Source organism: Dicentrarchus labrax, unplaced genomic scaffold, assembly GCF_905237075.1.
Source record: "Dicentrarchus labrax unplaced genomic scaffold, dlabrax2021, whole genome shotgun sequence".
In the NCBI taxonomy this organism is placed as follows: Eukaryota; Metazoa; Chordata; class Actinopteri; family Moronidae; genus Dicentrarchus; species Dicentrarchus labrax.
Window position 1 is genome coordinate 23,863,519 of NW_026136712.1, and position 12,632 is coordinate 23,876,150.

The 12,632-nt window shown below is 41.5% G+C and overlaps 1 protein-coding gene and 1 pseudogene across 1 annotated transcript; one reads left to right on the top strand and one right to left on the bottom strand.

Moving 5' to 3' along the window:
• Positions 1-703: 703 nt before the first annotated feature.
• On the bottom strand, positions 704-12,495 carry LOC127373862 (scavenger receptor cysteine-rich type 1 protein M130-like; the record flags this gene model as incomplete). Its single annotated transcript, XM_051418703.1, has 8 exons — positions 704-5,264; positions 5,365-5,453; positions 7,220-7,501; positions 7,594-7,908; positions 9,497-9,781; positions 9,874-10,188; positions 11,785-12,066; positions 12,159-12,495. Coding segments are annotated over 8 exons (2,025 nt in total), but the record flags the coding sequence as incomplete, so codon positions are not given.
• On the top strand, positions 2,171-3,313 carry LOC127373861 (putative nuclease HARBI1; annotated as a pseudogene).
• Positions 12,496-12,632: the final 137 nt, after the last annotated feature.

Below are 12,632 nucleotides of genomic sequence, written 5' to 3' on the forward strand. Positions count from 1 at the left end.
GGGTTTTCTCCTCAGTCTCATGTTTCCTCCCACAACAACAACAACAACAACGAAATACAGCAAACAAAAACATCAAAACATGAAGAATTTGGCAATAAAAAAAATATATATACAAATTGAACCTATTTCTGCCTGAGTCTGAATAAAGACCTCCAGTATAAATACGACTGTAAGACATTATGGTGGCTGTAAAGTGCTGCTGTCTGTCATCAGATATAGATTTTTAAATCTATAACCTCTAATATTTGTATAAAAGAAGCAAAATCCTTAATTGTAAAAATGCAGGGCAGAGGTTATTGCTGTAGATACAGGACAGAAGTCAGTTTTATAGATACAGGGCAGAGGTCTGCTTTCAATACATGGCGGAGGTCAATGCTGTAGATACATTTCAGAGGTCAGTTTAAGTGAAGTCCAATAATTTGACACTACAAGCAATTTCTCTTCACTCTTTATTTCATGTGCTTTTTCTTTTTTTCTTCTCTATGTTTTTGGACCGTATAAACTTGCACATTGTGCAGCTCTAACTATAAATTACTTTCACATCTTATAACAAAAAGAAAAGATCTCATAACTAGAGGATAAACTATCTGTACAGATACTATACAGTTTCTGAATATTTCAGCTCACATGTTTTGGTCAAAGCATCATAAAAGTCCAACCACTTTAGATGCCTGTGGACACTCACACATGAATAATAATTCAGTTCAATTCAAAAGCGTTTTATTTGAATGGGAAACCGAAGTTTACATTACCAAGGCAAGTGTGAAATAAAAAGAACAAAAACAAATATATACATACACAGCAGTAATACTAATAATCCTACCATCTACATGACTCAGTGACATTAATATCTGTATTAAAATGAGTAGGAAATACTTCAGTCATGTCGTCATCAGACCTGTGGCTACACACCACAAAATCTAAATGTTTGAATTCACATATTAATCATTTCTAATAGGTAGACAAAGTTCATTTTCTATTAAAAGAAAAATCAGTTTAATATTAATTTGACTTGTTAAATATCAGACTTGCACTGGATCAAAACACAAATTATAGATATTGCAGTTGAATCCAATGGTACCAAGTATATGATATAACTCCGTATAGCTGCTGAGATGCAGTAATTTCTGTATTTAGTCATTAGTCACGAGGGGTTAAATAAAGTCTGTATGAAATACCCAAAACCTTTATTATATAACATAATAATCCTTCATTACAAAATTATAGATTGTGGTGATTTAGCTTGATGGACCGAGTTGATTTCATTCTGAGCACTGATGCCTTTATGTTTGAACCTCTCCATAGCTTCAGTTTGCCCTTTCCCAAACAACCACACACACAAACAAATGACCCGGGCCCGTTGCACAAAAGTAGGATTAAGACATCCAGGATAAGTGACTGAGCTGAGCTCAATGAATCCAAAACAAGAGTGTCCAGGCTTAATTGGTTGCACAAAGACAAAGCCAGGATGAGCAGACACGGATTCATCAAGCCAGGTGAAACCAATCCTGGATAAGAGCGTGCTCACGGCTCCCTCAAATAGACCCCGCCGCCGATCACAGATTCACTGATTTACCATGGCATGTAGAGCGGCTTACTTTTCCCCGCCTGAGGCAGAAATCCTCATGGAGGCATAGGAGGAGGTAAAAGACATGATTAAAAAGAGAGGCAACACCGCCACAGTGATAAAGCAAAGAGAAAAAGCGTGGCAAAGTATTGCTGACCGCCTGAATGTGTAAGTAGTGCACAATTACACACTCACCGCTCCGCTGAAACATCACAATTACAATCCAAATAGTTAATTCACATCTCCAAAAACGCAGTTGTACTCTGATTATGAATCAGTTTAATTTTTAATTGAAATGGACTGCAGATATGAGTGAAACTGCGAAAATGTAACTCCATCAGACTGTATAACTCTTTGATAAAAAGATGACCTAATAATAATAATAATAATAATATAATAACTTTAATTTATATATAATGGACTTGAAATAAAAAAACTTGAGTGGGAGGTGAGTTATGCCTTCAATGCACACTGTATGCTGACTGTAACACAAATGTATTAATCATTATTCTCCTTTCCTCCCCCAGCTCCAAGAAGATGACACATCTTAAATAAAAAAATAAAAGGTCAATCCTCGTAAAGTCAAGTCAGCCAATAGCCTATATGAAGGCCCAAAATGGTGTGTTCCTTTCTGCTCTGACAATGGCGTGCCCATTGTTGCGAGATGTGGTGGATGAGGAAGCACTTTTGCTCAGGAGAGCCTTAAGGCGAGAGAGGGTCTTCAGGGACCGTTTGGACCCACTGGCCTTCCCTGATGACCATCTATATGAAAGGTACAGGTTTTCTGCAGATGGCATCAGGTATCTGTGCAGACTGCTGGCTCCATGCACTGAGTGTGGAGCAAATTGTTTGTGTGGCCTTGCGCGGTTTTGCAAGTGGAGGCTTCCTGTACTCAGTGGGGGATGCAGAACAGCTGAACAAGGCCACAGTTTGCCGCACAATAAGGAGTGTGTGTCTGGCTATCAAAGCATTGTCAGATGTCTTCATCTCCTTCCCTGGCCACAGAAGACTCTGTGAAATCAAAGAGGAGTTCTATAGGATTGCAGGTAAGAGAATCTACAAATCACAGGACAACTGTTAACAGTCATAGTAGGATACTCATTACTTTGTGTTACAGGTTTCCCCAATGTCATTGGTGCACTGGACTGCACACACATCAGGATAAAATCCCCCTCAGCTGCCCATGAGGCGGATTTTGTGAATAGGAAATCCTTTCACAGCATTAATGTTCAGGTGAACATAACTTTTTGATATTGTCAATTGATGAACACTGTACATTGCTTGTGATGTGCACTGATTGGTTTAATAGTCCTCATCTTATGATTTCAGACGGTCTGCAATGCTGACTGTCTGATCAGCAATGTTGTGGCAAAATGGTCTGGCTCAGTCCATGACTCCAGTCTTTCGGACCTCTGAAATCTATCAGCGCCTATCACAAGGTGAGCCATGCAACCCCTATTAATAACCACTTTTTACATCATGGCTGTGTCAAGAATGTCACTCTGTTTATGAGGTTGTAATGATGAGATTTTGTGTTGACAGGTGAATTCTCTGGTGTGTTGCTGGGAGACAGGGGCCTGCCAGCCTTTTCTCCTGACACCATTCACAGACCCCCAGGAAGCACAGCAGGCCTACAACCATGCCCATGCCAGGACCAGGGCCAGAGTTGAAATGACCTTTGTTCCTCCTGAAGGCACGCTTTCAGTGTCTTCACAAATTAAGGGTCAGCCCTTTGAAGGCATGTGACATTACTGTGGCTTGTGCTATCCTCCACAAAGTGGCCTGCCTGAGGAAGGAGAGGGCCCCCAGAGTGCCACCAGCCATGGACCGGGACAATCCTGTAATCTTCCCTGATGACGACAGTGGTCGACTAGTGAGGGACCAATATGTGTTAAATTATTTTAGTTAATATGCATGCTTTAAATTTAAGTTAAATATGTCCTGCAGTGGTAGAGACACATGCTGTGAATTTAAGTTAAATATGTCCTGCGGTGGCAGAAGAATTTGTGTTTTTATTTTTTTAATTTTTTTTTGTAATTTAAATTGATTTGGCCTCTTATGATGTTTGTGCTGCATACTGCGTGTATACAGGCTTGCAGAGAGTCTACTGCATCCATTAATTTGTCTGTTCATTTGATGTGTATGGATTTGTCCTGCATTTATTTCAGTGTGCAGACATACGGGGTGTATTATATACAGACCTTTGAATGTGTATTTATCCTTGTGTTGTATAATATGCTTTGATTCTGTGCTTTCCATCTTGTAGAGTCACTGTGTGACTTCAGTTTGGAAAGGAGCTGATGGTTTACCTGTTTTTCTTTATCCTTATTCAATAAAGGAACATAATGTTACACTTTGATGTGTATTTATATTTATATGGGATGTGTATTTTATATGACGGAGTATTAGGGCCACACTGAGGAAGAAAGAAAAAGTCCTAAATTTATGAGACTGGTTCTTTCTGCGGAAAAGATGTATTTTCTTGCATATTCTTTTTAAGGTCCTGATACTTATGACAATGTGATGCTGATGTGCCAAAAGATTAAGTATCTCCTTGTTTGTGAAACCTATACTGAAGTACAATATTATATTATTACTATATTAGTATTTCTCTAATTTTTTAAACAACAACCTTTTTCCTCCATTAGTCCCCTAACGGGCTCCGTACAAAATAAGCAAAATTCATACAAAATAAGCAAAATCCATAGAAAGAAATGTCTCATTCTAAGGTAACCAAAACACAATGGTTCTTATTTTCATCTGATTATAAACCAATAAAAACGTACCTGTGAATATTATATAATAACATTATAATAATATATTAAATTTCTGATAACAGATCCTCTGTAATGTTACACACTGGACCTTTAAGCTAGATTTGCACCAAACAAGCTAAATCAAAACAATTAAGTAAAATTCATACAAAATAACCAAAATCTGTAAAAACAAAATTAAGCGAAGTTTATATAAAAGAAGCAAAAGCCTTAATTGTAAACAAAATCCATAATCACAAAAATAAGTCAAATTCATACAAACAAGCAAAATCCTTAATTGTAAAAATAAACAAAATCCTTAAAGATTAATGTATTTCAGAAGAATCTTTTGTTATATTGGTTAAATTCTCTTTACATCCTGACAGCAGTCAGTAACTCAAATGCTCTGAATAAAGAAAAACAATCTGGTATCTGTGGCTGTTGCAGGCCTGTAATGAGCCCATTGTTTCACTTGGATATTTTAAAAATGTAGCCGTCTATTACAGGTTTTTCTAATGTTACCTACCCGAGCCTTAATCACAGAATGTAAAAATAAAATTCATACAAAATAACCAAAATCATTATTTACAAAAGGATGTAAAATTTGGATGAAAGAAGCAAAATCCTCAATTGTAAACAAATAAGCAAATTACAGAATTATTGAAATAATGTTTTTGGTCTTTTCATGCTCAGAGTAATAAAAATATAAAGTCATACAATAATTTCAGCCAACATGAGGACAAAAATGTAAAATCCTGGACTTAGCTGATGGTTGTGTGTCAGCTGTGAATCCATGTGGATGTGAGAGGATCTCCTTGGAGGTCCTACTCTGCTCCCTGAGCACCTTCCTCTTCAGTCGGACCTCCTCCAGCTGCAGGAACACCCAGGTTATAATCATCCAGCTCAATGTTCTCCTGTCTGCCCGGCTTCTGGCCCCTGCTGGCCTGGAGAGACAGGACAGTATGAGTCCTCAGTTCAGTTTAATAAACACAGACTGAGTGCTTCATTTCAGTCAGTCCTCTAAACAACAGACAGTGGCAGTACCTTACAGTAGAAATAGAGGGCGGTGGTCACCACCAGCAGAGTCAGCAGCAGGACGACCACTCTGATGAAGTGATGATGAAGTAATGGATCTGATCAAACACATGGACAGTCATCACATCACAAGGTGTTTTCTCTCAGAATCTGTGAACTACCTGTTATCTGAACACACATCCTGCCTGCAGTGTTGGGGGTGTCGGTCCTCCTGCACTTTGGGAGTGGACCATACCTCCCATAGTGAGACATTTGGTCTCCAGGATAACCCTGGTTCTCTGAGCACTGAGTGAGGTATCTGAGCACACCACCTTTCTTGCCACTGTGAGGAACTACACTATAAAATGGGGAGTTTGGGGCTAGGGGCTGATAGGGCAGATGTGGTGGCAGTGGAACTTTTGAGAACGGATGCGTCAGAAGGTGTTTCTAACTCACCATATTCACACAGCGGCCACTTTCCTCTGACGTCTCACACAGGGTGGTTCAAATGTCGTCCTGCTGTGTTCCAGGTTGGAAGTCGGATAAACGTAGGGAATCTGACAAATCGTTATCATTTCATTATTTCTTTACTAATTGATCAGCAACTGAAAACACAATGGATAGTTCAAATCTGGACGCACATCGGGTCATATTTTAAGGAAAACATATTAGCTAACCCATAAAATACACTGGACGTAATCAAGGTTGCAATGTAACGTTAACTGTCTCTCTTCACCCAGCGTCAGAAATGTTCTGGTTGACTCAGTAAAGTTAATGTTAACGTTTACGTATGTTAACACTTATGTGACATTATGCTCACTGGAACAATATTTCATATTCCTCTTTGTGTTATCATCGTGTTCTGTAATGTTATCTAGGAACGTTAGCCGTCGTCTAACGGTAGCTAATGGGCTATCAAAAGTTTTACTTTGAAATATGGCTCAATCAGTGTCACTCAGAAAACAACTTGCGTGGCTCCTGTTGTCAGCTGATCATCTTTTCCAAAGCTGCATGTAAACAGTCAGTGAGACAGTTTCTCTGCTTCAGCTTACCTTAGACAGTGAGAGACAGCAGACGGTGGGTATTTACCAATGGTGCTGGGATCATTACTGTCATATTTCCTTTGTAGCAGAGAAATAGAGCTGCTGTGTTTAAACTACTTTGTTGAGGATAACTGTCAGCTGTCTCTGAATAGAAAGCACACACTACTTTAAAATGCCCTGGTGAACCTGGACTTGTGATAACGCATCGTTGGGAATAAAATATTGGAATTAAAGTACAGTAAGCTTTGTTTGTCTGATTGGAAATGGGGCCAGCTTTGATTCAAGCAGCAAGTAGTCATCATCAGTCAGCACACTTTCCTTCACAGGTGTTGAACACTGGCTGCTTCTTGTTACATCTCACAGCCTTGATAAATACTCTATCTTCTGCATTAGGCCTGTAGGGTTCATCTGGAAACAACAGCAGTGAATACAATGATGTTGTTTTTAAGAACTCTTGGAAGCCATTGATTTACTGTTTCATTGATATTGAACAGAAGAAAGTAAAGATCATTAGCCAACTAATGTAAAATAACATGAAGCTGTGGGTTGGTTTTCCTCCTGTCCTCCACAATGTTTGAGTCAGCAGCCACTGATGCACACACAGGACCTGGACACATGCATTAGTGGACAGATGTCAGAGTGATGAGGCTGCCACACAGTCGCTGCTCCAAGCAGTTAGGGCTTCAGTGCCTTGCTCAAGAGACCTCAGCAGAGCCCAGGAGGTAAACTGGCATCTCTACAGGTGTGTGTGTGTGTGTGTGTGTGTGTGTGTGTGTGTGTGTGTGTGTCAACATTGGTACATTACTGTCATAAATTAGGTCACTGATGATGTCACTGATTACCTGAACAGGTGACATTCAGGATGGTGGAAGAGGACCATGGTCTTACACACTCCCTCAAAGCAGATCCAGAGTGAACACAATCAGGTTCAATCCCCAAAACAGGTCTGTATGAGGACTCCTCTCTCTCTCCTACAGAAACAGCAGAACCACAGTCCAGTTCTCTGCAGGCAACAGTTGCTTCCTTCAGAGTCCAGCCTCGGCCCTCCACTGGTCTCCAGTCTCCCTGTTTCAGCTCCAGTGTTCCTGCACAGCGACTGTCTCCTCCCACCAACCTGACAGACTCTGAACAGAAACAAGAGAGTCATCAGTAAAAGAATAAAGTGAGTTTCATCAGAACAGAAATGAACCAATCAGAGCTGCAGCTCCTCTTCTACCTGAGCAGGTGAGTCCAACAGCTTTTCCAGGTGAGCAGGTGTTTCTAGCTGAGCCTGAGCTTCTACAGTCCAGGAGAGCAGACTCATGGCCTCCACACTGGAACTCTTTGGTCCACATTGGAGCCTCCACTTCTCCATAGAGCGCCCCCTTGAGGACCGAAGGAGCCCCACAGCCGAGCTCCCTACAGACCACCTCTGCATCCTGCTGGTCAAAGTCATCTTCACACACTGAGGACCACCACTGGTTAGACTGGTCAGACTTCACCTCCAGTCTGCCTGAGCACAGACTAGACCCATTCACCAGCCTGACAGAGTCTGGACAGATGATAGAAGATAAAATAGAGAGAGATAAAAGACAGCAGACACAAAATAAAAAGGTGTCATCAAACAACAATTCAGTGATTCAAACTGGACTCAGAACAATTCCAAAAGAATTTCATCATTAACAACAGAACACATCTTTATAACAGTTCAGACTGCAGTAATGTTCCCATCAAATTTACTCTGAATACACTGAACACTTGCTATCCATTTGTCAACACTTTCAACATGCTTCAGACAATAACACAACATCATCTGGTCCTTCTGCTCAGGTTCTCCACAATCTTTGCTCTCCACACAAACAGGTTCAAAAGTTTGACTTCTTTCTGAGTTTACTGAGAAGATCTGTAACCCAGAATAACAATGTGTTTAGGAAATGATCCAGCTAATATAAAAGGGATAGAAGAAAAAGAAGAAGGAGAAGAAGTTTATTAATCTGTTTGGGAAATTAATTTTTTACACTCTTGTTATTTTAACATTACAAACATCGGCCTGAAGCAGACACCCATGCAGAGCAGAGGATGCTGGTCCATAGAGGTAGGGGAGGTTGCTCCTCCTCTGTTTCTGAGAAGCAAGAGGGAGATCAAACTATAAAAAGAGTAACTGGTTGAAATGAACAAAGACCAAATCTCAGGATCATTTATAAAATCAGTTTCTGCTTTGGAGAAAATCCATTGTTGAAATTCTGATTGAAATGCTCCAACAGCGACACCTGCAGGACACATCTAGTGTCTGAAGGAAAGTGCAGCTTCTGTTTCAGTGTGGGTATTTACCAATGGTGCTGGGATCATTACTGTCATATTGCCTTTGTAGCAGAGAAATAGAGCTGCTGTGTTTAAACTACTTTGTTGAGGATAACTGTCAGCTGTCTCTGAATACAAAGCACACACTACTTTAAAATGCCCTGGTGAACCTGGACTTGTGATAACGCATCGTTGGGAATAAAATATTGGAATTAAAGTACAGTAAGCTTTGTTCGTCTGATTGGAAATGGGGCCAGCTTTGATTCAAGCAGCAAGTAGTCATCATCAGTCAGCACACTTTCCTTCACAGGTGTTGAACACTGGCCTGCTTCTTGTTACATCTCACAGCCTTGATAAAAACTCTATCTTCTGCATTAGGCCTGTAGGGTTCATCTGGAAACAACAGCAGTGAATACAATGATGTTGTTTTTAAGAACTCTTGGAAGCCATTGATTTACTGTTTCATTGATATTGAACAGAAGAAAGTAAAGATCATTAGCCAACTAGTGTAAAATAACATGAAGCTGTGGGTTGGTTTTCCTCCTGTCCTCCACAATGTTTGAGTCAGCAGCCACTGATGCACACACAGGACCTGGACACATGCATTAGTGGACAGACGTCAGAGTGATGAGGCTGCCACACAGTCGCTGCTCCAAGCAGTTAGGGCTTCAGTGCCTTGCTCAAGAGACCTCGGCAGAGCCCAGGAGGTAAACTGGCATCTCTACAGGTGTGTGTGTGTGTGTGTGTGTGTGTGTGTGTGTGTGTGTGTGTGTGTGTGTGTGTGTCAACATTGGTACATTACTGACATAAATTAGGTCACTGATGATGTCACTGATTACCTGAACAGGTGAGATCCAGGGTATAGGAAGAGAACTCTGGTATCACACACTCCCTCAGAGCAGATCCAGAGTGAACACAGTCAGACCTGATCCACCACACAGATCTGTCTGAGGACTTTCTCTCTCCTACAGAAACAGCAGAACCACAGTCCAGTTCTCTGCAGGCAACAGTTGCTTCCTTCAGGGTCCTGTAAGGGCCAATCACTGGTCTCCATTCTCCCTGTTTCACCTCCAGTGTTCCTGCACAGCGACTGTCTCCTCCCACCAACCTGACAGACTCAGGCTCTGAACAGAAACAAGAGAGTCATCGGTAAAAGAATAAAGTGAGTTTCATCAGAACAGAAATGAACCAATCAGAGCTGCAGCTCCTCTTCTACCTGAGCAGGTGAGTCCAACAGCTTTTCCAGGTGAGCAGGTGTTTCTAGCTGAGCCTGAGCTTCTACAGTCCAGGAGAGCAGACTCATGGCCTCCACACTGGAACTCTTTGCTCCACATTGGAGCCTCCACTTCTCCATAGAGCGCCCCCTGGAGGACTGAGGGAGCCCCACAGCCGAGCTCCCTACAGACCACCTCTGCATCCTGCTGGTCAAAGTCATCTTCACACACTGAGGACCACAACTGGTTAGACTGGTCAGACTTCACCTCCAGTCTGCCTGAGCACAGACTAGACCCATTCACCAGCCTGACAGAGTCTGGACAGATGATAGAAGATAAAATAGAGAGAGATAAAAGACAGCAGACACAAAATAAAAAAATGTCATCAATCAACAATTAAGTGATTTAAACTGGACCCAGAACAATTCCAAAAGAATTTCATCATTAACAAGAGAACATATCTTTATAACAGTTCAGACTGCAGTAATGTTCCCATCAAATTTACTCTGAATACACTGAACACTTGCTATCCATTTGTCAACACTTTCAACATGTTTCAGACAATAACACAACAACATCATCTGCATATTGCTCTATTCTGGTCCTTCTGCTCAGGTTCTCCACAATCTTTGCTCTCCACACAAACAGGTTCAAAAGTTTGACTTCTTTCTGAGTTTACTGAGAAGATCTGTAACCCAGAATAACAATGTGTTTAGGAAATGATCCAGCTAATATAAAAGGGATAGAAGAAAAAGAAGAAGGAGAAGAAGTTTATTAATCTGTTTGGGAAATTCATTTTTTACACTCTTGTTATTTTAACATTACAAACATCGGCCTGAAGCAGACACCCATGCAGAGCAGAGGATGCTGGTCCATAGAGGTAGGGGAGGTTGCTCCTCCTCTGTTTCTGAGAGGCAAGAGGGAGAACAAACTATAAAAAGAGTAACTGGTTGAAATGAACAAAGACCAAATCTCAGGATCATTTATAAAATCAGTTTCTGCTTTGGAGAAAATCCATTATTGAAATTCTGATTGAAATGCTTCAACAGCGACACCTGCAGGACACATCTAGTGTCTGAAGGAAAGTGCAGCTTCTGTTTCAGTGTGGGTATTTACCAATGGTGCTGGGATCATTACTGTCATATTTCCTTTGTAGCAGAGAAATAGAGCTGCTGTGTTTAAACTACTTTGATGAGGATAACTGTCAGCTGTCTCTGAATAGAAAGCACACACTACTTTAAAATGCCCAGGTGAACCTGGACTTGCGATAACGCATCGTTGGGAATAAAATATTGGAATTAAAGTACAGTAAGCTTTGTTCGTCTGATTGGAAATGGGGCCAGCTTTGATTCAAGCAGCAAGTAGTCATCATCAGTCAGCACACATTCACAGGTGTTGAACACTGGCCTGCTTCTTGTTACATCTCACAGCCTTGATAAATACTCTATCTTCTGCATTAGGCCTGTAGGGTTCATCTGGAAACAACAGCAGTGAATACAATGATGTTGTTTTTAAGAACTCTTGGAAGCCATTGATTTACTGTTTCATTGATATTGAACAGAAGAAAGTAAAGATCATTAGCCAACTAGTGTAAAATAACATGAAGCTGTGGGTTGGTTTTCCTCCTGTCCTCCACAATGTTTGAGTCAGCAGCCACTGATGCACACACAGGACCTGGACACATGCATTAGTGGACAGATTTCAGAGTGATGAGGCAGCCACACAGTCGCTGCTCCAAGCAGTTAGGGCTTCAGTGCCTTGCTCAAGAGACCTCAGCAGAGCCCAGGAGGTAAACTGGCATCTCTACAGGTGTGTGTGTGTGTGTGTGTGTGTGTGTGTGTGTGTGTGTGAGTGTGTTTGTGTTACATTACTGTCATAAATTATGTCACTGATGATGTCACTGATGGGATTACCTGAACAGTTGAGATCCAGGATGTAACGAAAGGACTCTGGTGTCACACACTCCCTCAGAGCAGATCCAGAGTGAACACAGTCAAGCCTGACCCTCCACACAGATCTGTCTGAGGACTTTCTCTCTCCTACAGAAACAGCAGAACCACAGTCCAGTTCTCTGCAGGCAACAGTTGCTTCCTTCAGGGTCCAGCCTCGCCGCTCCACTGGTCTCCATTCTCCCTGATGTTTTAGCTCCAGTGTTCCTGCACAGCGACCGTCTCTTTCCACCAACCTGACAGACTCTGAACAGAAACAAGAGAGTCATCAGTTAAAGAATAAAGTGAGTTACATCAGAACAAATATGAACCAATCAGAGCTGCAGCTCCTCTTCTACCTGAGCAGGTGAGTCCAACAGCTTTTCCAGGTGAGCAGGTGTTTCTAGCTGAGCCTGAGCTTCTACAGTCCAGGAGAGCAGACTCATGGCCTCCACACTGGAACTCTTTGCTCCACATTGGAGCCTCCACTTCTCCATAGAGCGCCCCCTTGAGGACCGAAGGAGCCCCACAGCCGAGCTCCCTACAGACCACCTCTGCATCCTGCTGGTCAAAGTCATCTTCACACACTGAGGACCACCACTGGTTAGACTGGTCAGACTTCACCTCCAGTCTGCCTGAGCACAGACTAGACCCATTCACCAGCCTGACAGAGTCTGGACAGATGATAGAAGATAAAGTAGAGAGAGATAAAAGACAGCAGACACAAAATAAAAAAATGTCATCAATCAACAATTAAATGATTTAAACTGGACTCAGAACAATTCCAAAAGAATTTCATCATTAACAAGAGAACATATCTTTATAACAGTTCA